General features: G+C 37.5%; 1 protein-coding gene across 6 annotated transcripts in view; it reads right to left on the minus strand.

Annotated features, from left to right (window-relative positions):
- LOC134206338 (diacylglycerol lipase-alpha) overlaps window positions 1-27373 on the minus strand; it is a 351723-nt gene that overhangs the window by 126095 nt on the left and 198255 nt on the right. For all 6 annotated transcript variants that reach the window (XM_062682038.1, XM_062682035.1, XM_062682037.1 and 3 more), the window contains one exon: window positions 25250-25344. In XM_062682038.1, the coding sequence (XP_062538022.1) occupies window positions 25250-25344 (95 nt within the window). The remainder of the gene's footprint in view (window positions 1-25249; window positions 25345-27373) is intronic.

Below are 27373 nucleotides of genomic sequence, written 5' to 3' on the forward strand. Positions count from 1 at the left end.
CACTGAATACATCACTGATACATTGAATTATGTCACAATCATCTGAAACATCTGACAAGTATCTTAATAAAAACGTGGGGCCATCGTGATAATTCTCCGACACGTTCAAAGGCGTATTACTCAAAATATGAGGGTCATTGTCAAATGAATAAATCTAAATCGTATCATGCATTCCGATTACCTATACATGCAATTCATGCTGATTTTGTAATTTGTTCCAAATATAATAAATTGCAAACCTTTTTCGTTGTGCGGATAATGTGCTAACAAAAAAACATTGCTCGCAGTACACAGCACGAGCGAGCCTGCATGAGCATTCCAGGAGTGCGCGCGTGTTGTACGATGAAATAGTGGGACTTGAAGTGTCCCACTACTTGAACAGGTTACAATATGCTTTTCCACTACAATTTTAATACACGATGAAGGCGCTTTATTTCCCAAGTGCCATCAGGCACTGCTAAAAAGAAGGACTCCACTCCATGGTTGTTTGGAATATTGAAAACAATTAATTAAAGTTGAAAGTTTAATTGGAAAAAGGGTGTACTCATATGGTCACATTTACACAAAACTAAGTGTAAAACATCACAACCGAAATCGGTGAACAGTACAGTGGTGGTCAAATATGTGTGGACCATTTACTAAGTATCAGAACGGTAATATTTGCGTATGACCTAGAATATAGCGTTTAACACAGACCACTGAAATTGAGAGAATGTGTTGAAAATAAATCAAGAAAAACGGATATTAGACCGAAATGTTTGACCATCGCCATATTTGTTAAATGGTTGATGGTAATTTTAATTAGTAAGCAAAAATTGATTTATCACAGCTTACCACTCTTAATTATTCTGTTTTGGATCTCGGACTAGGACTGATTTTGCTTAGCCGAAAAAAGAAACCGAGGTGACCGCTTTGCGGCCGGTCAGCATGGATCGTTGCCGAATTTGTCGCTTCGTTGGTGACACAAATTGGATGGCAAACTGCGTGAATAATTAATGGATTGTCATCACGCTTCGTCCGGAGTGGATGAATTGTGACCAGACGTCTTGTGTTTTTGCGGGATAGCATTTTCTATTTCGTGTGGGGAATTCTGTATTGTATTCTAATACAGCTGGAATTGGAAATATGTAGTTTATACAGTTTTTATATTCTTCCACATCTCACTAATGAAATTCGTTCAATAAATCGTCCAGCATTCATCTTAACTTCATATGCATAACACTTTGAATTATCTGAAGGAGTTATTGGAAGAATTTCCAAATAAATTTCAGGAGGAATTCTTGAATGGAATCTTGAATAAATTTCGCAAATAAAAAAGGAGCACCTCAAGAGATTTCAGAAAATAGAAAATCAGACCCAGAAAATCCTCCGAAAATAACTGTGGAGATATATCCAGAAACTCTTTTGAAAATTCAAAGAAGTACTCCTAAGAAAGTTTCGAAAATTTCTTTGGAAAATACTTAACGAAATCTCTTAGGAATTTCTTCCGAAATTCATGCAGTACTTAATCATCCCGGAAATGTTGTTCGAAAATGTTTCAGGAAATTTATTAAAGAATGATTTGTCCGAAGGAATTCCAAAAAAATCGAAAGAATTCCTGAATGATGTTCCGAAGGGATTTCTAAAGGAATTACTGGAAGATTTTTTTTAAAGAATTTCCTGAACTAATTTCGGGGATTTCGGAAGATTTCCCTGATACATTTTCTGTATGTATTGCCGAAGAATTTCGCTTAGGAATTCCGATCAAAATTTATTCAAACAATTCCCGAAGAAAAACCCGGAGGAGTTCCCAAAAGAATGTTTAGATAATTCCTAAAGACATTTCTAGAGGTATTTCCATTGGCGTAAATAAGGGGGGGGCCTGGCCCCCTCCAGACCTTATTGTGGCCCCCCCAGAAAACTTTGAAAAGAAATTCCAACTTAGTCAGTTTTTATTTCATTTACATATTTCCTACATATTTCTTAATTTTGATTATGAATTCTATAAACATATTTTTGTTGCGTTATCACATCTATGACCATTTGTTCAGCAAAGCATCGAAATATTTAAGTTGGACCCCCGGAAACATTTTCTCGATTTTTAAGCTAAAATCAATGCCGCTTCTAATTCAGTTGCTAGCTTAAAATAATAAATTTGTTCTGCATTTGTTTGACTAGTATCCTGGTCGCAGAAACATAAAAACATAATTGTATTAAGATATAAATATTTCTGTTCTATTAAACTACCATCCGCTTCAAAAAAGACTGAAGCAGCTACATCAAAATGAGCACATGTACACAAATCCGGTCAATGAAATTTCGAACGACCATTCTTTCGAAAATTTTCGAGTTAATCGCAAGGTATGCCGCAAAACAGTCGATCAAATTCCTATGGCGCGTTTTGCTCTCGCTATATAATTCTGGCACAGAAAGATATAAAATTATAAAACTTAAGAATCTTTGTTACAATGACAGAAATATCAACAACGCATTCCATTGAAAGTATTAGGACAAAACTTAGCCAACCTTCGCACTCACAACAGAGATTGTGCATTAAAGAAATATTTTTATAATCCTCAAAAGACCTTGTTCCATTTAATTTTTTGGCGATTTCATAAGGTTCATCGGAAAACTCTGTTGTGCCTGCTTTAGTTAGAGTTTGTTTTTTAGGATAAAAAAAATTAGATTTAGAAACCAGTTCGTATCGGAAAACATTTCTTTTGCAGCATAATTCAGATCGATTTGGTTGCTTCTCAAGTCTTCTCAAGATTTTTGCAGAGAAATCTCTCACCTATTCAGAAAACCATAATAAAGCTTCTTCCTAACGTCAGTAACTACAAAAACCCTATGTTATTCTGGAATTTGATTTATGCCTCATGGAATTTATGACTCATAAAAAACACTTTGGGATTCCAAATTTGTGTTCATCGGTACTTAACTATTTCAGCACATAGCATACATTTTGGAATTGCATGAATACTTATATTGATTATGACAAAATTTCGTGAAATTTATTCCACATCTAAAGAGTTTCAAAAATTTCAAGTTTCAAAAAAATCGAGATCTTTATGCATTAAGTAATCATGGAAATGCTTGAAAACTTTCAGAAATATACTCATATCGAATTTCATTTATAGATAATTCGAAGAAGATTCTTGAATCTTAGATTACACACTTATCCACATTTAGTAACATGGAGAAGACGAGTTGACACAGACACAGCGTTTTGAAGCAATCACAGCATCATTGGAAATCAATTGTATTATTCGTGATTTTTTGCCTTGTTCATATACTAAGTATACGTAAAGGCTATATGCTCGCCACAATAAAAAAAACTTTTATAGAAGGCCCGAACACCCATAGTGTTATATACGGATCGAATCAGTTCGGCGAATTAAGATGATGTCTGTGTGTGTGTGTGTGTGTGTGTGTGTGTGTGTGTGTGTGTGTGTGTGTATGTGTGTGTGTGTGTGTGTGTGTGTGTGTGTGTGTGTGTGTATGTGTGTCTGTCTGTGCGCAACAACCCAAAAAAAAATGTCACTCATTTTTAAGGTACTTATCCTTAACCGATTTACTTGCAACAAGTTGCATTCGACGCAGGATACTCTACCATTGTTTCCTATTGAAAAATGGTCAGATCGGACTATGGGCTCGGAAATTATGGCTAAAACACCACTTTTTAGTAGAAAAATTGAGTAAAAAAATGTCACTCATTTTTCAGGCACTTATCCTTAACCGATTTACTCGCAACAAATTGGCCAGATCGGACTATGGGCTCAAGAGTAATGGCCAAAATACTATTTTTATAATGCAAGAGAAAGGCACCATCACCGCTAGGTGGATTTATCAGGGTTTTTTTATGTTAGTTCTAGGACGAATGAGCGATAAACTTAGTCAAACAATTTCTATTGCAATCCATGCGCACAGTGCTTTAAATCGCCTTTGAAAATTACATCCCACCAGCTGGTGCCATGCCCCCCCCTAGACCGAGACTCTAGTTACGCCTATGGGTATTTCTAGACTTATTTGCGGAGGATTTTTTAAAGAAATTACTTGAGAAATTTAGTAATGAATCACTGAAGGAATCTCTGATGTATTACTCAGAGAAATTTACGATGGAATTCCTAGAGGATCTTTTGAAGGTATGCCTGAAAGAGCTTCTGGATGACTATTCGAATTAATTCCTGGGGGTATTTTTTATGAAAAAATGTGTGGAGGACTTTCCGAACGAACTTTTGGATAAATTCATGAAATATGCTCTGACCTGGATGACTGCTGGATAGATTTCCGAAGCAACTCCTTATTTTAGTAGAGTTCTGTTTTATTACACGTAAAAAAAATTAATGTTATTTATAATTAATATTTCTAATACTTTTTGTCAAGAAATATAAGAAAAACTTACACATCGCATTAGTCACATACATTCCAAAACTTATACTTTTCACTAGCTTATGAAAGTTATTAGCTTTTTGGTATGGGATCATTCACAAGGCATAATGAAGTGTATTAGTATTTTCGAATGGCCAAAACATATAAGGTTTTTTACGTGTAGGTCATATTAATCCAACGCGAAAAAAAAAACAGTTTGAGGTGTACAGTGATAATTGTTGGCAAATATTCTTCTCGGTACTGTGTACATTCTACGCAATAACTGACATATATTTAACAGCTTAGAGTTCCATTCCTTAGTACACTTTATGATTGCAATGGTGATTTAAATGGTGTGACTTAAAATGTGTGCTACCAGGCCAATTGTTTAAAAGAAAGTGCTTAAGGTGATTATAGAATGAAGCCCGTGGTGAATTTCAAATTCACCACACGTTTATCTACATACATTTCAAAAGGCCAAATCTGGCGTAATAGTTTTCGTACAGTGCCGAAACTTAAAATATGATTGTTCAGCATAACTTAGCAAACGGTCTACCATTATTTCAGCCGCATACGCGTTATGGTTCTTTATCTCGTGCTCTTGAAAATATTGGAAAAGCACGTTGTTTACAAAATGGCCGATTTCTGGCTGAATTGTTTTATCACCTTAAGCGTTCGAAGTTTGATTTTGCACGGTATGATGATGGATTGACTGTGTACTGAAGTGATATTCCAACTGGCTCTGACATCTTAACGTAAACACTACCTGCGTTGTTAGATACTTTGGTTGTGAACTGAGAGAGCTATTATGATGCACGATCGTGCACGATCGAGTCAGTTTACAGTGAGACAGCAACAAGCCTCCATCGGTACAATGGCGACGACGCTGAAAATTGGTGAGTAAAGTGGAAAAATCGGCCAGATACACCAGGAAAAAAAGAATTTGTAGTGAAATAAGTGGACTGCATTACAGGAAAAACGATCATGGAAAACAATAGTAGACATTGAAACAGAAAGAAAAAAAGGGGCTAGTTCTGCATGGGGCAGAACACCCCTCGTGTTTTCTAAATCGGATTTTTTTTTTCGCTTGAGGGTTGACTCATTTTGAGTAGACTGGTGATCTACTTCAAGCGTCACCGTATTTTATCTTTGTGGAGATTATTATTGTGTTTTTGCTTTGTTTTTCTTCGTCTTGCGATTACGAATTGAGTTACGGATATTTGCGCGTATACAAAAAAAACGTGTCATTGTCATACTGTCATAACTGGTGAAATCAGTGAAATTTGTTCGGAGATTGATATTTTACGATCGTGGGAACCAAGCGGTGACATCAAAAGTGAAAGATAGTGAAATATTGTATTGGTGCTTGGTTTTTTGATTCTGTTTGCGCAGTAGGAAGAAAAGTGTATTGTTTAGATTAAAATTGCTAAGTTTTGCAAAGAATATTGATTCAGTGGTTATTTCTTTGATAAAAATGACTATGCAAGGCGTGTAAAATATGTAATTAAAAGTTATTCAATGGATGATGCATGGAGCATGTGGGTAGCACATGGGGCATGTGGGTAGCACACATGATACAGATGGAAAGCATATGTAAGCGAAACTGTGTGGACATTATTTGTGTTTTATTGAAACGACGACGAAAAAAAGGATTGGCTATGAAGTACTGAGTCGAAAATTTTGTTTTGTTTTAGATGCTACGATAGTTCCACCGTTCAATCCGGGCCGTGATCTTCGCTCAAGTGGAAGCGCGTTTTGGAACTTTATTTGAAACTGAGCAAAGTAACGGAAGAGAAATGTGACCTTTTGCTGGTTCTGGGTGACATTGAATTTCAAGATCAGTATGAAATAATAATTCATTACCAGGTAATTGTCACAGAGAGGAACGAAGTTGGGATTGACGAACAAAGGATTGACAAATACGGGTCGATGATTCTTTCTCTCGATCGATACTATGCACCAAGAACGAACAAAAGATACGAACGCCACATGTTACGCAACATCAAACAAGAGGAGAATGAACCATTTGATAACTTTGTCAACCGCGTAAGAGAACAAGCTTATTGATATGAGTTCTTTGACGTAAATGATGCTTCGATAGATCAAATTATCGAAGGTTGCTTATCCCACGATTACAAGAAATTACTGTCTGAAGAGAAAACTTTTGAGGAAATTTTGCAACTCGGAAAAGCAATGGAAGACAGACAACAATACAGACTCAGTGTAAGGCTTAGCAAAAGGTTCATCCGCTTCAACCAGAATTCGTCCAAAGACTGCAAGCTACCAGCAACAAGACGAGCATCAGATGCTTTAAAGGTAACCGAGCCGGTCACATTGCACGCGAGAAGAACAAATGCCCTGGCGTGAAATGGCACATTTTCGGTGAACTGGACCATTATAAAATATGCTGTCCAAGAAATCGCAAATGGGAAGGTAAAGACAGTTTCCCACCTCCTAAGAGGGCAAGTGTTGCGCACAAGAAGGGACTACATTGCGTCAATGGCGGGAGAAAAGCGAAACATTGGCATTTCGCGAAACATGCAAAGCCTTCGAAACTGAAATAAAGAAACCAAGAGATGAACACGGGAATTTCATCCTTGTCTCTCCTGAGGGACAAACCAACCTTCTATCGAAATCTACAAAATTTGCACTTGGTGTATTAAAAATTGAATATGAAGTCAACACAACTGCCAATACAAAAAGAAAATGTGAGGCTCCTTTTCCAAAAGTTCCCGGTATCCAGTTGAAAATACATATTGATTCCACTATCACGCCGACATGTCTGCCGATCCGCAGTCTTCAATCTCTATGGAAGCAGAAATAGAGCAACAGATACAAGAGTTGTTAGAACAAAATGTCATAGGAAAGGTTGACCATCCGGCCAGCTGGGTTTCTCCCTTGGTTCCAGTACGAAAAAACGATGCCAAACTACGTCTTTGCGTTGATATTCGTGCGGCGAATAAAGCTGTTCTAACGAAAAACTACCCAATGACGAACAAAGAAGAACCTCTGTCATCTATCTGTGAGGCAAAAATGCTATCAAGGCTTGATTTCGGGTCGGCTTTTTATCAACTGGAGCTCGAAGCTGGAAGCCGAGATATTACAACATTCATTTCACAAAGTGGGCTATATTGCTCCTGAGTTATTCCAACGGACTATGCAACTATCATTAACTAATAATATATCTACACGAAAAACATTTTTTTTTGAAAATTCATCGAGAATCTATTCCAGAGGACCCACAATATGAGGCAGTGGTTGCATAAGGCAACGCCTTTTTGTTGGAAGGAATGTCACCAAAAGGAATAAGATAGTTTGAAAATGTCAGTTTGTAAAATATTGGGTTAGTTTTTCTTTCAATAACTCGTTGTGATTACAGGTTAGTATCGGACCAGTTTTACAATCCTCACGATAAGACGTATCTGATAACTGACGGTGGACCATGCGGTCTGGCCCAAGATGAAAATGGTGATATTCGCCCTGTTTTATGCACTTCACGAAGTCTCCTCTTCGGCCCGCTGTACCTTCTTTAGGAATATGTCGAAAAAGTCTTGGTTCTCCTTTGCCAGCTTGAGGTGCAGGTTGCAGCACTCTAAGTTCAACCTCTCTAGCTTGGCATAGTGTCCCTTGATTGACAACTTCAACAAATCCGATTCCGCCCTCTTACTGATAGATTTTGGGATGTGTGCTCCCATCTTAATCCTATGGCTGACATGAGTCAGCCTCTCCTTTTGGCACTTCCTAAGGAAGGCCACGCCCTTAAGAATACCTGCGATCCTCCTCTACAAATCTATAATATTTTTTTCTTGAGACATTATTAGCTGGATTACACCCTACATGCAGCCGTGTAAAATCAGCAAGCAAGAATTGATAAAAGCTAGCACCGAAGATGCTGATTTGCGCGTTGGTATCATATGATTGGTCGTATGTTCCAGCTCAGTACAAATCTCTTGGCAACAAAGCTATCTCAATATGGAGACTTGATTCTACGTGGAGACCGTATCGTCATTCCCTTGGCTCTCCGACAGAGATTGCGGAGATTGCGCATTTAGGTGTTCAGGGTTCCGTGCAACTGCGATGAAATCACACTGAAGGTCGAGATTGTGGTTGGTAAGCGTTCAATTGATATTGTTATTTCTGTTTATCCTAATTTGATTTTCTATGCTTTGTTAAGAAAATTATTTTGAGCTTTTTAGTGGAATGTGCAAGAGCGTGGCAGGCCGGAGGAGCCGCCCATTGAGATCAAGATGGACGGAGCTACCCTGACCAGGGTCATCACGGAAGTGATGACCAGTCACAAGGACAGTCAGTGGAGGCCAGAAAATGGAGGTTATTACAGACGTAACGGTCGTAATCATGTCATTTCTGGAAAATGGCGGGAAGTACAGCAAGGACCTTAATAAGTCCGTGCTGACCCTCTGCAACATGGTTGTAGAGGCAAAGCAGGAGTGGAAGTCATTGCTGCAGGCAAGTAAAGAGGCGGAACGAAAGATTCACCAACTTACCGAGGAGAAAGCGTTGGCAGTGAGCCAAGCGGTGAAGGCCAGGAAGGAACCCGAGTCGAAGATTTGAGTTCTTACGGAAGAAAAGCAGCTGGCAGAAATCCAGACTGCAGAACTCCGCAGACGCATGACTGTTACTGGAGCACTCCAAAGCTTAGTAAGGTCAGTATGGTAACTGACCTGAAGGGAGTTACCGCCAAGCCGGTATTGCACGAGAAGATGGCTACTAAGATCCGTCGGGAGAAGGTTGCCGGCCTTAAGGAACGACGGTAACCAGTTCCTCCTTCTACGAGGACTACCGAAGTTCGCCGGGAGAAAGGCCGCGGCAGAGGAGGCGAAAGCGCCATTGGCCAAGAAGGGGAGTGCCCGCAGAGGAAACGGCACACCTTCCAATGGTCATGGCAGGAAGGACAGAGGGCAAAGCAATTATCGTCAAGACTGATGGTAAGAGCAATGCTGACGTTCTGGAGGCTCTGTGGGGCGATAAAAGCTCACTGGCCTTGGGGATGATGTCAACTGCATCCGAAGAACGTAGAAGGGCGAGATGACCTTACATGTTAACGGTAAAAGCTTCTTGGCTTGGTCTTGGTCTTCACCTAACTTAATTGTAGATGGACGGACGGTGTCGGCAAGGTTGAAGGCTAATAAATTACAATTACAATTACAAAATTTTCCAGAATTTCCACGGGAAACTATTTTGAATTTCCATTGTGTCGAATAGTAAATTCTTCGAGATTTTTTGGTGCCGCTGCCGCCAGAAAAGTTAGGGCAAACTCCGTCGTTGACCGTTTTTGGACCGGCACACACATCTAATTGGAAGTATAAGCGTGATGTGTTGCTTCTTTTGAAGTTTAGTGTGGTTTTGAAAACTATTTCTTCATTCCCTAACCCTTCGCTCCCTAACCGTTCCATCAGAAACCTGATAGGAACGACGACATGTAGATATTATTAAATTAATAAATATGAAGAAGGCTTTTTTCCGCTTTTGTGTGCTTTACAAACAGAAGGAAGAGTTTCATGCAAACAACGTCAGAGCAACAAAGTTCCTGAATCCATGTCAGCAAGCGCGGGCAACCATGCTCGAACACGTTCACAACAACCAGCCAGCATTCACCATCCACCAGCCGCGGATATACAACTGGTAGGTAGATAGTAGTAGCAAGCAGCACCAACGCCGCCGCCGCCGCGGGACAAACGGATGAACTGACGACGACGTCGAGTTAGTGCCGCATTCGCCGTTGTACGTTTCCGCTCAGTTTGTCAAGCAGTGTATGGAAATGAAAACATGGTTCTCCATATCTTCAGTTTGGATAATAGTATTTAGTCCTTCACTACGAGCTAGTTATACATTAGTGGTGTGCGACATATTTTATATGAGAGTTTGATATACAGGGTCAAGCTAAACAACCGAGACCGAGTTACATAAATTCTGAGGAGTTGTTCGTTATATGGTCATGCTTCTTCATACGGCCTGGTGTGACGCAAAACAACAAAATACCGCATACCGTTATTGCGTATTCCGGTCCGGAGGCTGTCTGTCTGTCTGACGGAATGAGCTTGCTATCAGCATTGCTTGAGATCTGCGTGCACAGGATATGGTTGAAATTTAGAAACATATAGAACTATGATTTAAATGGTTGGTACATAGGAGTTCACAAACAAGGATATTCAGTTATTCAATGTTAACATACTTAAATTTATTCTGTTTTATTTTCTTCACGTGATTTTAAATTAAGATCACATACCCTTCATAATAATCGGAAGAAGGGTAAAAATGATGTTGAAAAAGGATTTCCTTTCGAAAATTCTTTCAGGATGCTCGATTTGCTCCCATGGACGTTACGGTTAGGCTTCCGGCTTTGTCGAATAATAAAAAATGAACGATGTTTGTTGAGGCTAACGGCCAGGCAGCAGACCGTCAAAACTCCCAAAAGGTTCTGCCAGTTGGTTCCAGACAATGAATTTTTACTGTTAGTGGTTTCATAAAGGACTATCTCGTCTTTTTTCATGATGTGATACCAGGCTCGCTACCGTTTAGAGCCACAATGAGGCTTATGGCAAAGAGACACTTCGAAACGGTGACACAATCGCAACGTTTATGTTTTTGCTGGACAACAACTATAAAAAAGGATCTTCTGTAAAAAAGATTATGTCCAGCTTCTCGGCAATATTTTTTTTGAAAATTATTACGAAACGAATGATTATAACATCGAAGAGACATATGATAACAAATAACAATAAAACACCCCGTAAGTAAATCGTCAACAGCAACCCAAATAAAGCCCTCTGTACACCTTCCGTGAACATGAACATGAACAAGAGGTGAGAAAGAGCGATAATTTCACAGTGAACATCGTCGTGGACAATCGAGTCTAGTTGGAAGTGTTGAATTATTGCCCACGAATGCAGGCAGCAAGTAAGTGTGCAGTAGTAAACGAAGAAAATAAAAATGAAGCATATTGTCGCATATATGTATATGAATTATTTGAGTGGGTAATCTACGGAACGATGTTGATCAAGTTATTTAAATATAAGACGAGTTTATACAATCCCATTGATTCCACCATATATCTTGACAGATTCGTACTTGACTCGACTTAGTCGAGTCAAGTACGAGACACTGAAGACGGCCTTACTTTTGAGGTCGAAATACGTATCTGTCAAGATACAATTAAGTGGTGGAATTCAATGGGATTGTATAAACTCGTCTTATGACAGGTGAAAACATTCCACTAAAAAGCTCAAAATGATTTTCTTATCAAGTTGTTTAATTTTAATCATCTTTTCGTTTAAATGTTCGGGAATTTTGTTATGAAAAGCCAGTAGGTACATATACTTAATGATTTCTGAATGGCAAATTTTCAACTGTGCTACCAAATGTATACATTTTGCACCGTTCAAAGCTGAATTAACAAGTTCCGGTTATCAATTGACCTGAATCCAAATATTATCTTTCGACTAGTTCGCATCAAAGGAGTTCTGGCAAAACTACCCACGAAGCATGTAATTCACATGATTCATTCTGTTCCACACATTAATACAATAATGTTCAATTATGCAATTAGAGTTAAGAAAATCCGAATTCACGAAAAGAGAAGAAATTTCTTCTATTTTTTTATCTAGTGACTTCTATCTCATTTGAACGATTGATTTTGACATGTAGTAACAAGTTTAATTTGATGAGCAGTTATTTATTTTTTTTTTACTTTTGCTAGATATAATTTTTGACTTTCTCTTTTGGTTTACATTTGTTTAATACTTTTCTTCATCTCATTTTTTTTTAAATTTATTATTCATTTGTTCGAATAGTGATAATTAATGTTTGAATATTTGACCAGTTCGCCAATAAAAAATCCCAATTTTTGCTCAAGTTTTCGTGTATAAAATTCAATTGATCACGTATCGTATATCCGTACCGTATTTAATTGTTGTGTTTACTTTTGAAAGTTTAATATGTATTCAATAATTTTGCTGTGCTAAGATTTTGTTGATAGTCATTATCCAAATTATGTAAATTACTCACATAAACTGTTTCAAATAAACAACTTTATTGAATAAACTCATATAGGTATACCTAATCACAAACATTCTGAATGATAATTATTATTAATATCTGTACCTCGTGGATGGTCATAACGCAAAGAGCATACGAGCATGTGTGTACCAAAAAACAAGGGCAGACAGACAGGCAGGATGAAAACGACAGAGAGGCAATCTACACATCTTGTTAGATTCTTCATTCTCCCTGTATTGCTGTGGTGGATATATGGCGTATATGGTGGATATATCAGAGAAGAGAGAGGCTTTCTCTGGTAAATCAGGTAAAAAATTTCCACGGAGCTCGTTCACGTTCGAATGCCAAAAGCATTCTGAAAATCTGTTCACCGTGAACGGCAGAGACGATACACAAGCATATCAAAAGCATATCAAATGATTCAGCAGTAGCAAAGCAGAAAAAGTATGCCAAGCATTTATAACTAATATAGCTAAGACTTTGAATTAACAAAAGAATTAATAAATAAATAAATGACTTCAAATTAATGGGTTGATAAATTAAAAAATGAACAATCGATAAAATTACAAAATTATTGATTTGAAAAACTAATAAATGGATAATTTTTTAGATTTATAAATTCAGGAATAAATGAATTTATAAATTATTGAATAAAAAAAAATAAATATAATAAAATAATCAAAAATAAAATAGTAAAATAATAAAAAATATTTCATAATAAGTTTATAAAGGTATGTTAATAAATTATTAAATTACCAAATTGATAAATAAACAAATTTATAAATTTATAAATCAATGAAATAATAAATTAATAAATTGATGAATAAAAAAATGGATAAATTAATCAATTAATAGTTAATAAATTACTAAACTGCCGCTGCAAGCATAACTGTCCAATATTTACATGATTTGCTATCTATATGGCAAAGTTATGCTTTTATGAACAGTAAATTAATAAATTAAAAAGAAATTAATAAACTAATCACTCAAAAATCTAATATATCAACAACAAAAAATAATAAATCAATAAATTTATTTTGAAACCTAGTAAATCAGTAACTCAAAAAATAAGCAAATGAACAAATTATAATTAATGAACAATAATGATGGTGTTGTAAAAAATACACAAAAAAAATGATATTTTTTCCTTCATTGCACACTAGGTAATCCGCTTTCAAAAGAGGAAAAAAATAATAACTTTCTTTACGGACAACTTACAGAAGAGGTTAAGGGCTTATTCTAAAAGGAATTTTCCAAAGAATTTAAGAATCAAGGACGTGGAACACTTATGTGTGTAGTTATGAGGCCTGTTTTGCCCCAATGTCCCATATATCACGAGTTTACATTCACGAGTTTGCAGTCATTTTATCTTTAGGACATTGCTCTAAAATTGTGTTTATCTCTTCACTGTGGATCGACAGAAGGGCACTACATATATTTTGATGGAAAAAGTTGAAAATTTCAGTGATTTTGTTGTGTAATAAGCGTCAAAATGCATTTTATTTGAATTTTCCGGCCGCATCAATCGTCGCAAAGCAAATTGTCGCCAGCAAACATGGCCATAAGATCTGTCAGATCAACTACGAACAAAATTGTTTGATTTCAATAATCAGATTATTTCCAGAAGTTGAGTATTTTTTTGCATGTTTTAATGATTTGGCTTTGCATTAACACAGATTTGAATTAAAGATATTGGCGACGATTTTAAAGGTGCTTAAAAAGTGATCTCGACGCGATTTGTTACCAGCGAAACTGAAAATACTATTAATTTAAATGATATTTGCCAATGATATAATGAAAATAACAAATAATCATATATTTCATTGAATGTATTGAATTATAGGGGACTTTGGGGTCATACAAGTCTAAAAGCTCATTAAATATATATATATTTTTTACAAAATAGGATAACTTTTTTCACGGACGACAGAGGAGAATGAGAGCTTATTCAAAAGAAAATTTTCAAAGAAATTCAGTGAGTGATTTTTTATAGACGCGGGATACTACTGTATGTAGTTATTTCGTCCTTTTATCTTTAAAATATTGTACTAAAATTGTGTTTTCCTCTTCATTGTGGATCCTCAAAAAGCACTATACATATTTTGTTGGCAAAAGTTGAAAATTAAAGTGTTTTTGGGGTAAAATAAATCCCTTAAATTTCCAACTATTACCATAATTAGTGCACCTCTATGGATCCACAGTGAAGAGATGAATACAATTTTAGAGAAATTTCCTAAAGTAAAATATAGAAAAAATATGAAAACTCGTGATATATGGAACATTGGGGCAAAACATGCTCAATATCTACATACAGAAGTGTTCCACGTCCAATGAAACAGCACTCACTGAATTTCCTGGAAAATTCTCTTTCGAATAAGCCCTTGATTTCTTCTGTAAATCACTCGTAAAGAAAGTTAAAAAAAATTTCCTCCTTCGAAATCGGATTTTCCCATTGTGCATTGGCTCTACATTCCACTGAAACTATCTATCTATGAATATGAAATATCTATAAATCTATCTATGAAAATATATTTTTTTCGATTGAATATACGAATGATTGAAAAAAAAATATTTAAAAGGAAAAAAAAATATTACCAAATAATAAAAAAGAAACACAATTCATTTATGAGAAACTACTGAGTTAGTTTCTTTCCGACCAAACCGATACGAGTATTAAAATGAGCGACAGCGACACACAAAGCAGGAACCCACCGAACCGATTCAACGAGAACAGTAAACACTCTCGGTCGGTGTGAACTCCCAATCCAAATCAATCTATTCTCCTTGTATTTTTGAATTCACCACAGCTCCACGTTCATGTTCACCGTCGCGTTTACACTTGCGATGAGTTCACCGCAGATACGATTTCACGATGATTTCACAGGCATGACCGTGGAATGCTCATAAATCTAATATTATTGATGTTTTTCATGTTTTTATGCATCTGACTACTAAATGCAGCATCTGCCTTTCATTTGAACATGATTCCCTCACGATTTGAATATGTATCAAGAAGTTATTATCGAAAAACAGTTTGTTCACGTTCACGTTCACGGGAGGTGTAAAATGCGCTTAACAATGAAACTAAAGTAGCCTGCGACAGCCAAGCCCATAATTGAATACATTTTTCCAACCATGTAGATCCTATCTCCGTGTATGTACAATCGTAAAGCAGAGCCACTTCCATGAATAATGACCCAGCGAGCAACATGCTTTAAGGTCAGCTTGGCCGTTGTTGGTTGCTGCAGGCAGTCATTCTTCCGGTCAGTCAGCCAAAGGCGGTTCCGGGCGCGGGGTGTGATGGGGATTTGTGATTTTGCGTGCTCAAACAAACGCTCATTCGCTGTTTGCTAAACCACTTGCAGGCACGTTTGCACAGATATAGGATTACTGACCAGCGTTATACAAGGGATATATCGTAAATAAGCACGACGCGGTGACCACATCCGGTGGGGATGTGGAGAGCAGTTTGGGGTTTTGAACTGGAGAGCACAGAGATTAAATAAGCTTCGTCATCAGGATTTGGAGCAGCGGATGTCTATGGAAATTAAATGGTGCTCAGTGGATAATAAATATCTGTAACTTAAATTAGAAATAAGCTGCAGAGCAAGGCGCTTCTTCTAAGAGGTGATGTCGGAATGGTCGTGGAGCACACGAAATATTTCTCCATTCTGCTTGGTTCTTGTTAGCCACGCAGCCCACGGTCAGTCCGCAAATCATCTTTTAGCTAGCCAATCCACCATATCGAGAACCATTTTTAATGGGTTGTTGTCCAACATTCTGACTGCGTGCCTGACCCACCACAGTCAAATATTTAAAAATTTAAAAATTAAGAAGATTAAAAATTTTAAAAAATTAAGAATTTAAAAATTTAAAAATTTAAAAATTAAGAAAATTAAAAATTTTAAAAATTTAAAAATTTAAAAATTTAAAAATTTAAAAATTTAAAAATTTAAAAATTTAAAAATTTAAAAATTAAGAAAATTAAAAATTTAAAAATTTAAAAATTTAAAAATTTAAAATTTAAAAATTTAAAAATTTAAAAATTTAAAAATTTGAAGATTTAAAAATTTAAAAATTTAAAAATTTAGGGATTCGAAAATTTAAAAATTTAGAAATTTAAATTTTATAGATTTAAAAATCTAAAAATTTAAAAATTTTAAAAATGTAAGAATTTAAAACCTTAAAAATTTAAAAATTAAAAAAATTAAAAATTTTAAAAATTTAAAAATTTAAAAATTTAAGAATTTAAAAATTTAAAAATTTAAAAATTTAAAGGTTTAAAAATTTAAAAAAATTGAAAATTTAAAAATTTAAAAATTAAAAATTTAAAAATTTAAAAATTTAAAAATTTAAAAATTTAAAAATTTAAAAACTTAAAAATTTAAAAATCAAAAAATTAAAATTTAAAAATTTAAAAATTGAAAATTTAAAAATTTAAAAATTAAAAATTTAAAAATTTGAAAATTTAAAAATTTAAAAATATAAAAATTTAAAAATTTAAAAATTTAAAAATCAAAAAAATTAAAAATTTAAAAATTTAAAAATTTAAAAATATATAAACTTAAAATTTAAAAATTTAAAATTTAAAAATTTAAAATTTAAAATTTAAAAATTTAAAATTTGAAAATTTTAAAATTTAAAATTCAAAATTTAAAATTTAAAAATTTAAAAATTTTAAAAAATTAAAAATTTAAAAATTTTAAAATTTTAAAATTTCAAAACTTAAAAACTTAAAAATTCAAAAATTTAAAAAATTAAAATTTTTAAGATTTATAAATGTAAAAATTAAAAAATTAAAAATTAAAAATTTAAAAATTTGAAAATTTAAAAAATTTCAAAAATTTAAAAATTTAAAAATTTAAAAATTTAAAAATTTAAAAATTTAAAAATTTAAAAATTTAAAAATTTAAAAATTTAAAAATTTAAATATTTTTTTTTTTTTGTGGTTAAAATTCAGTTTTATTTTGTCATTATATGTACAGTTTTTACAATTGTAGTTCAGCGTTTTCAAATCAATTTAAATCTAATTGGAACATTAAAGCATCTACATCAATTCTATCGTTACACTCGTTAACAAAGACGATGTACTTCACAAACAAGCGGAGAATTTCCACTCGCGCAGCTCTTCCAATTCCTGGCAAAACAGGTCTCATGAGGTCCTCGAACGACAGTCGCCTCCAACCATTCGTGTAGCCGGCTAGCCTCTGCTGTAGGACCGTCCAGGCCGGGCCGACACGAGTGCAGCTACAGAACTTGTGCTGGAGCGTTTCAGGTACCTGGCTGTCACAGTGTTGACAGTTCTCGTCCGCCACCCGTTGCATCACGTGCAGAAGCTTCCGATGTTCGATTTTCCCATTCACCAGCAGGTAAAGTTTGGATCGCTGCGATGAGGAAAGCTCTTTCATCCCAATATTTCGCCACGCGCGTGGCCAGTCAAGCGCTGGACTGTTTCGTTCCACCTTTGGCAGTTCGCTTTGCTGGACGAAGTGCCGGTGGATCAGATCGGCGGAAGGGTTTTGTTGGATATGGTGGGGAATTTGGGATAAATTTGATAGGATCGATTTTAGGTCAGGATTGTCAATAGAAATTGCGGGGCGGGGAATTGCGTGGAATAGAAGGGATTTATAATAAGGAATGGAGTCGATCTCTTTCAAGTGTCTGTTGGTGGCCAGACTACGGCTTTAGCATGCCGAAACATGCAAATTTAAACCGCCGTGCTCCTTCTTGCGTATCAACTGCATAATGGGAACGCGCGCAGCCATTCCTCTCCACAGGAACGTCCCCATCGTTGCTGTTATTTTCGCTGTGTGGACACCAAGCGGAGGCAGTACAGACGAAAGGTACCACAGTCTCGATGTGCCAAACGTGTTCAGCATAATCACCCTCTGGTGAAGAGTTAAAGTGCGCAAGGACTGCAGCCACATTTGCTGTGAAAACTTGCCCGCCAGCGCATCCCAGTTGAGTGTAGTCATCAGCCGTATCGAGTTGGCGAAGGTAACACCCAGAATTTTGACTACGTTGGCTGTTTGCAGCCACTGGATACAAATTTCGTTACCTTCAAAAACGCCAACGTTCACTGCAACCGTTTTCCGCAAGTTAAATTTTGCGCTAGCGGCAAGCCCAAAGCGACGAAATATTTCATTCATCGCTTCTATTTGCCACGATGACGTAACAACCACGCTGATATCGTCGGCGTAGGCAACGAGCAGATCATCCCCACACACTTGCTCAAGCCTACACACCAGTGGATGGAGATAGAGCACGAACAGATGCATGGACAACGGGTCGCCTTGCCGCACCGACCGTGTGATCTCAAACGATCGAGAGAGGTGCCCTTTGATAAGCAGCCGGGATGTGGACCGACTGGCTATGTTCGAGAGAAGAGAGATGAGTTCCTCGTTGAACCCGAGCGACCGCATGGTTTCGAAGAGGAACGAGTGCCGCACCCGATCGAAGGCGTTCTCCAGATCGAAGCTGATGAGCTTACCGGCGCGACGGTGGTGACGGAGATTGGCGATCCGATCTTTCAGAGCGAGAGTGGCCTGGAAGATGTTTCGCTCTGCGTTTGAACATTTCTGTCCGTTGCTTAGGACGCGGTGGGCCTGCATAATTCGTTCCATCCTGTTTTTCAGGATGCGGGAGAGCAATTTATAATCGCTGTTGAGCAGCGATATGGGCCGGTACGCTCGGGCTGTGTTGTCGCCTCCCTTCTTCTTCACCAACACGATGACGCCCTCTACGAAGGCATGGGGGAGATTTCCGTTGAGTGCTTCATTCATAAGCATGTTCAACTCACGGTGGATGACATCGAACATCCGGAGATAAAATTCTCGTGGGATCTCGTCGGCACCGGGGGATCGTTTGGGTGCGCTCGCCCTGATAGCAGACAGAATTTCTGCTGTTTGTATCTCCTCCATGAACGCTTCGTTCAATGGGTCGTCCAGTGGGATAACACGTTCGCAAGCGAAATCATACCCGTTGTTGGCATTGCCGTCAGTTTCTGCTGTTTCTTCTGAGTAGAGGCTCGAGAAAAAATCAAACAGATTTGCCTCGATCGCTTGAGGCTCGACGATGATTTCGTCTTCTCCCGTCTGTAACTGCGTGATCGTGGTTTTCTTCCGTCTTCTATCCCCCAATTGGATGATTGACATTGGGTTCCTTGCCACGTGCGTCTGTGGGAGAAATTACGCTGCAGTGCCAACATTTCTCCTTTCAGCCGGTTGATGGTGGTTATGGTTTGCGGCTACAGATAATAGCCGTCGTACGCTAGCCGTAGTTGCGCATAGAGGTGCTGGTGCGCGTCGTTGAATTTCTCGAAGACGGTTCGAGAATTCCACTTGAAAAAGGATTTGAGTATTGGCTTAGCGTACGACCCGTAGTTTCTGAGCTGCCGGGTCCAATATTGCCACTTATATCGGAACTCGGCAACGTTTTCTTCGGTTAGAAGATGCGGTCGAAGAGCCCAGAAACCGCGCCCGGGCTCATTTCCCAGTGGAGGGAAACAGAGTCTAAGCGTTAGCGCTTTGTGGTCTGTAAAACAGCAAACGTGCGTGTAGGCGGACTGCAATTTGTCGCGAAGACCGCGGCTCACGTATATCCGATCGAGGCGAGATCGCGCGTTTCGACAGACATACGTAAAACCGGCATCACGTGGTACGTGTACAATGTGGACTGGTGTTCGGGCTGGACGTGTCGCACTCACGCAGCACGCAATTGAAATCGTCAGCTACGATGACGTTCTCGGTGTGATGGCGGAGATAATAGGCAAGCGTGCCATTGAAGAACTCCTCTCTAGCAGCGCGCTGAGCAGTGCCGGAGGGAACGTATACGTTGCAGATCGTTGTGTCGTGCACTCGCAGCGCGATTAGTCGGCTGTCCAGGCTCTTCTCCACGTGAGTGACATGGATGTGCTCCTTTACCGCTACAGCTGTGCCTCTCCACATTAGCGAAAACGACAAAGCCAGGCAAGGAAAGTTGTTCGTTTTCGACTGCATGCAGACACACGATATCGAGGTATTGGCTGCTTATGAAGGTTCGGAGTTCGTTCAGTTTTATGGGGTTCGTTATCGTGCCGATGTTGATGGATGCGAGGTTGTAAGACGTGAGATGGACTAAAAATTCCACGATTTTTTCTTCGGGGACGTTTTTAAAAATTTCAAAAATTTAAAAATTCAAAAATTCAAAAATTCAAAAATTCAAAAATTCAAAAATACAAGCCAGCCCACTCCCAAAAAGAAGCACGAAAATCGATGATAAGCTTTGTTGTTTACGCACGACGATATTAGTCGTCCTGATGACCTACATTTGGGCGTTAAAAATCAAAAATTCAAAAATTTAAAAATTTAAAAATTCAAAAATTCAAAAATTCAAAAAATTCAAGAATTCAAAAATTCAAAAAAATTTAAATTTTAAAATTCAAAAATTTTAAAATTTAAAGATTTAAAAATTTAAAATTTAACATTCAAAAATTCAAAAAAGCAAAAATTTTAAAATTCAAAAAATTAAAAATTCAAGAATTCATAAATTCAAAAATTAAAAAATTTTAAAATTAAAAAATTTTAAAATTCGAAACTTTAAAACTTCAAAAAATTTCAAAATTGTAAAATTCAAAAATTGTTAAATTCTAAAAATTTTAAATTCAAAAAAAGCAAAAACTCAAAAATTCAAAAATTTAAAAATTCTAAAATTCAAAAAATCAAAAATTCTAAAATTTTAAAATTTAAATATTCAAAAATTCAAAAATTTAAATTTTCAAAATTTCAAAAATTAAAAAAATCAGAAATTTAAAAATTCTAAAATTCAAAAATTCTAAAAATTTAAGACTTTAAAAATTCAAAAATTCAAGGACTCAAAAATTCAAAAATTTAAAACTTCAAAAATCAAAGCATTTAAAAATTCAACAATTTAAAAATTCAAAAATTCGAAAATTTAAAAATTTGAAAATTCAAAAATTCTAAAACTGAAAAATTTAAAAATTTTAAAAATGAAAAATTCAAAAGTTCAAAAGTAAAAAAAAATCAAAAATTTTAAATTGAAAAAAATAGAAGTGTTGAAACAAATCAGCGCATGACTGATGTCAATCGAACATGAAAATACCCTTTCCGAATATATGAAGTTGATTGTAAGGTAATAATCAATTTACAAGCAGTCATGTTTGAGCGACCTACAATGAATGATAACTGAATTTCAGCATCGAGAATTGATCATCCCGGTAGTACTTTTCCGTTCAATCCAAATCTGTATTATATCTATACAATCGCCACTCTTACCGAGTCGATAACGTTTCCCAATTATCTAACAACCCTACTCCCATCGGTGACGGCGGTTGTACAACATTAACCCGCATTAGACCTTCGTCGTCTACGGGTGCCGAAAACGGGAGGAGAAATCGACAAACCTACCCTAATCAATCACTCGATTTGACCTTTTCCGCGTGTTCGTGGGTTTATTTCCTTTCAGTTCTACTCGGAAGCATGGCTATAACGTGGCGTTCGTTGCGTTGGCTGGCCGGCCGGCTGGTGATTGAATGAAACTCCCACGCCCAAATGTAGGTCATCAGGACGACTAATATCGTCGTGCGTAAACAACAAAGCTTATCATCGATTTTCGTGCTTCCTTTTGGGAGTGGGCTGGCTTGTATCCATCGGATACGACTAACCGCTCCGTGCATTAGTGTCAGGTAACTTTTCTATATCTTGCCTTGGAAGTGAGCCGTTTCTTCCTTCCGAGTATTGTGGCACTGCGGCGGGCGCTGATGGGAAATGGATACTTTGCCCTACCTTCTATGACAGCGCGCTTATCGTACCAGATCGTACCCAGATGAAGTTGTAGTATCTATCTAACCTAGTTTCGAAGGCGAGAGTCATTTGGACAGTGGTGGCGCATGATGGATGAGGGAGGATGTTTGAGGGTAAATTAGAACACATATTCGTTTAACATAGCTGAATGGATCTCTGAGGGTCGGGTAATGATTTTTTTCTGGGAAAAGGATACTTTTATATTCATTGAATGTTTTTTCACGTGATCAACAATTCATAATAGCTGTTAAACCAGTACATCTTAATTCCTGGCTGAATATCGTTGAAAAAAAAAACAATTAGCCTGGCAATCATCGATGACACTTACCAATTGTGACATCGTTTGAACAATTTCAATAATCGCTTGACAGTTGTTTCATTAGTCGGAACAACAAAACCTTTGTTCTCGGAGGCAGCGTGGTGGATATAAAATCATTCTGGCATCAAAGACAAACAGGCATAACACAACAGTTTTAAGCAGTTGATTTCAATGACCGCCATCTATCGATAAGTCGTTTGGTTAATTCGTGGATATTCGATTTTGGGACATAATCAATGTAATATTCTTAACTGTTCGGTCCGTTTGTCTGTTCTGGAACACGGAACACATGTTCGCTTCCCATAGACAATTGTGAAGGGTAGGTAGTCCCACTCCATGTTGGGTCTATCCATTGACTGTATTCGGTTCCGTACAATGTTGCACTTGTTCAACATTTTACGTTCTCCGCTCTCAGTCGTCCTCATTCAAACTCGGAATGGAATGGAAATCGTTCACAAATTCGCAAAAGGCACGTCGAACGTCGGCATGGTCGTTCAGCGCTTTGTATTGATATGGAAAGTATTGAAAATAAAAAACACCTTTACTTATTGTATCTGTGAGTTTCAATTCAACGAGTAGAGTATTGATTAACAACGTTCACAGGAAACGCTTCATTCACTACCAAAAACCATAGACTGGTGAAGTGGAATCTGCTGAAATGGTATCGTTTTGAAACTACATTCGTCCACAACTCTAGCAGACCGAACAGGCATTCGCATATAACAGCGGTTCTCAACCTTTTTCTTGAAAGGTACCCCTTCTAACTATTACATCAATTGAGGTACCCCTTCCTGAAAGCAGGCTTCCAGGTCTCTTGAAAGAACAATTCCAAGCCCTTGAATTCTTAAAAGTAAGCTTCCGTACCTCTTAAAAATAGGCTTCCAAGCCTGTTAAAAGAAGGCTTACAAGCTTCCGACCCTTTAAAACGGCGGCTTTCAAGCTTCTTGGAAGTAGACTTCCGGGCGTCCTAGAACAAGGCTTCCATCTTCTTGGCAAGAGGTTTCCCAACCTCTTGAAAGCAGGCTTCTGTGCTTCTTGGAAGACGGCTTTCAGGACTCTTGCAAGGAGGCTTCCGAGCTTATTGGATAGAGGCTTCTGAGCCTATAGGAAAGGGGCTTCTGAGCCCCTTGAAAATAGGCTTCCGAGCCTCTTGAAAGGAGTTTTCCGAGCCTTTTGAAAAGAACCTTTCGAGCCTCTTGAAAGGAGTCTTCTGAGCTTTTTGAAAGTAGACTTCCTTACTTACTTACTTATGGATCCTGTACACCTCCGGTGGTGCAAAGGGCCGACTTGAAAGATCTCCATCCTGAGCGATGCCCGGCTATCGCTTTAACCTGTTGCCAGGTTAGATTTCGGTCGACTTCTTTTATTTCTTTATTGAGGCTTCACCGCCATGAGCCTCTGGGTCTGCCTCTGCTGCGATGTCCCGCTGGGTTCCAGTCTAATGCTTGCTTACAGATTTCGTTTCCGCCCCTACGTAGAGTGTGGCCGACCCAGCCCCACTTCCGGTCCTGAATTCCTGTTGCTATCGGCCTCTGGTGACAACGACGATGGAGCTCGTTGTTTGAGATCCAGTTGTGAGGCCACCAGGCCCGAATTATATACCGCAGGCATCTGTTAATGAACACCTGCAGCCGTTGAGTGTTCTCCACTGATACACACCATGTTTCGCTAGCGTATAACAGCACAGATTTCACGTTAGAGTTGAAAATTCGTATTTTGGTGCGTTCACTTATCTGCCTGTTTTTCCAGATATTTCTTAAACTCGCAAAGGCAGCCCTTGCTTTCTTGATCCGTGCGCCTATGTCGATCTTGGTACCGCCGTCTGACGCCATTTGGCTACCAAGATATTGGAAGCTTTCAACATTCTCCACTGGTTGCCCGGCTACTGTGAAACTGGAAGGAGTCACCGTGTTTACATCCAACGATTTGGTTTTGTTGACGTTGATGACTAAACCTGCCGAGGAGGAGTGATCGGCAAGGTCGTTGAGCTTACTCTGCATATCAGAGCGCCGTTGCGCGAGTAGTGCAACGTCATCCGCCAATTCGAAGTCGTTTAAGTGCTCCATGGTTATAGGCTGCCATAACAGCCCGCGGTTTGGTTCACGGTCAATCGCTAGACTTCCGAGCGTCTTAAAACAAGGCTTCCATCTTCTTGAAAAAAAGGTTTCCCAACCTCTTGCAAGAAGGCTTCCGAGCCTATTGGATAGAGGCTTCTGAGCCTATTGGAAAGAGGCTTCTGAGCCTCTTGAAAGTAGTTTTCCGAGCCTTTTGAAAAGCTTCCGAGCTTTTTGAAAGGAGGCCTCCGACCTTCTTGAAAGGAGGCTTCAGAGCCTATTGAAAGAGCATTCCGGGTATCTCAAAGTGAGGCTTCGGGGCCTCTTGAAAGAAAGCTTAGAGGCCTCTTGAAAGGAGGCGAAAGGAGGACAATTGCCAAAACTTTATCAATAAGTTGAAAGGAGGAGAAAGGAGGACAATTGCCAAAACTTTATCAATAAGTTTTGATTGTAATTGTAATACGTCCGCCATTACGCATTTTCGTCCGTGGTACCCCCTAGGACCAGCGAAGGTACCCCCAGGGGTACATGTACCCCAGGTTGAGAACCGCTGGCATATAAGAAATTATTTAATTGTTTTGCGTAATCGACTACATATAACATATGTAAGAATTTGAATAGAGCTTTCGTGGGCAACTAGAACTTTTTTTTAAATTTAAGTTTTGATCTGTTTACAGAAAATACTTGATGATGAAAAATGTTCCCTAACTTACCATATCAAGTGGATGACGAAAAGAAATAATCCCGGTACCACGAGGTCGTCTGACCCGACCGACCACCGTCGACGGAACACTACGATACCAGGCATCTGTTGAAGAAAAAAAACAAATGGTAACAAACATTAGTTTAGATATTCAATGATAAAATCAGCGCAAATATTTAACAATAGTTTTTCCCTTGTAGAAAGAAAATGCTTCTGTCTCTCCAGGACAAGTACTTCCAATTTTCTAATGGAAATTCATTCAATTATCGAACAACTTTGCAAAATTATTTAATTTGTTTATGGAATTCTTTCAATTTTTATCAGAAAACTCGTCCAAATTCTGTAGGAAAATTCTCACGAATTTCTGCGGCATATAGATACATATTTTTATAACAAAATCATCAAAATTTCTCTAAATATCTTAATCCTCAATCAAAATTCCGTTCATGTTTTCACGGGATGTTTTTCAAACTTTTGCAGAAGATACATCTGCATTTGTACGAAAAAACATCATCCGGATTTCCATTAGATTTCCCACAGGAAATTCATTAGAATTCTAAAGAGGAAATCATCAAAATGCTCATTCATTCGAATTTCCATGGCAATTTGATACGAATTCACATAGAAATTCTATGATAAATTCATGCCAGCTGTCCACGATAAGTTCATCCTAGTTTCCACACAAAATATATCTGAATTTAATCATGGACATGGGATGAATATATCGTAGAAAAAAATCGTAACAATTTCTATGTGAATGTGATACGAATGGCAATGAAAATTCGAATGAATGAGTATTTTGATGATTTCTTTTTTTTCTGAATTCTAATGAATTTCCTGTGGGAAATATGAACGTTTAAATTAGAATGAATCTCCGATTGAGAGTTCTATGGAAATTAGAGCGAAGCTCCTGTGTAAATACAGATGATTTTTTGCGGAAGTTGTGATGACTTTTCCATGGAAATTCGGATGAATTTTGTATGGATAACTTCGCATGGACTTCCACAGAAAATTCATCCGGATTTTGAATGAACTTTCCAGGTAGTTTCGGATGAATTTATAGTGAAATGAATTTCCCGATGAAGTTTGGATGAAATACTCGAGGAAATTCGAATGTATTTTCCATGGTAATTCGGATAAATTTATCGTGACGTGGAAACTTGAATTAATTTCCAGTGGCTATTCGGATGAATTTCCCATGGAAATTCGAAAAACTCCGGTTTACCATATAGTGGATGAACCCAAACTTGAGTAAAAATTTTGATTTTTAAAAATAAAACAAGATTCGATTCGTTCGAAAATTCCTTCAGAAAATCCTTCGGATATTCCTCCAGAAATTCGTACAGGCAGAGTTCCCCCAGGAATTCCTCCCGAAGTTCCCCCATAAATTCCTACAAAAAAACTCACCATAAGGTCTTCAAGAAACTCTTCGGAAGTTCCTTCAAGGAATTCTGGAAGTTCTTCCAGGAATTCCTCCGGAAATGTCCATGCTTCTGAACTAGAAATAATAGAATAAGAGATCGGCGAAGACGCCATCCTGTTTCCAATCGAACCGTCAAAAGCGGTTCCAATTCGACTTGTTTACATTTTGCATCCATAATGCCCTCAGTCCACTGTTTTCCATAATGCCAAATATTTGTCAAGTTGATCCGGACATCTACCAAACCGATTAGAAATCGACATGGATATCAGGCTAACTTGACAAATATTTGTCATTATGACAAACAGTGGACTCAGGGCTTAAGAAGCAAGCAAAAAGTTCAAGTGCTGCCAGTATTATTTTCAAAATTTCATACATTTTTATACGTTGCCATTTCGACAGTTTTTCACTCCGCTGGTCTCTGGTGGCTATTCTAAACTAATCTTCAAAAAAAAAAATCTATAGAAATTCTTCCGGCAGTTTCTTCAGGGATTCTTCCTGGCATTCTCCAGCAATTCCTCAACAATTTCCATTCCATTCCATAGAAGTTCCTACAAAAGTTGTTCCGGAGGTTCTTCTAGAAATTCCAGGATTGCCTACGGGAACTTCTCCCTCAAGAAGTGTCTAGAGGAATTCTTTCAGAAGTCCCTTACAATTTCTTATGGAAATTTCTTATAAGTTTTCATGGAAGCTCCTTTCAATGTTCTATTTGAA

The sequence above is a fragment of the Armigeres subalbatus genome, chromosome 1 (genome assembly GCF_024139115.2).
Source record: "Armigeres subalbatus isolate Guangzhou_Male chromosome 1, GZ_Asu_2, whole genome shotgun sequence".
NCBI lineage: Eukaryota > Metazoa > Arthropoda > Insecta > Diptera > Culicidae > Armigeres > Armigeres subalbatus.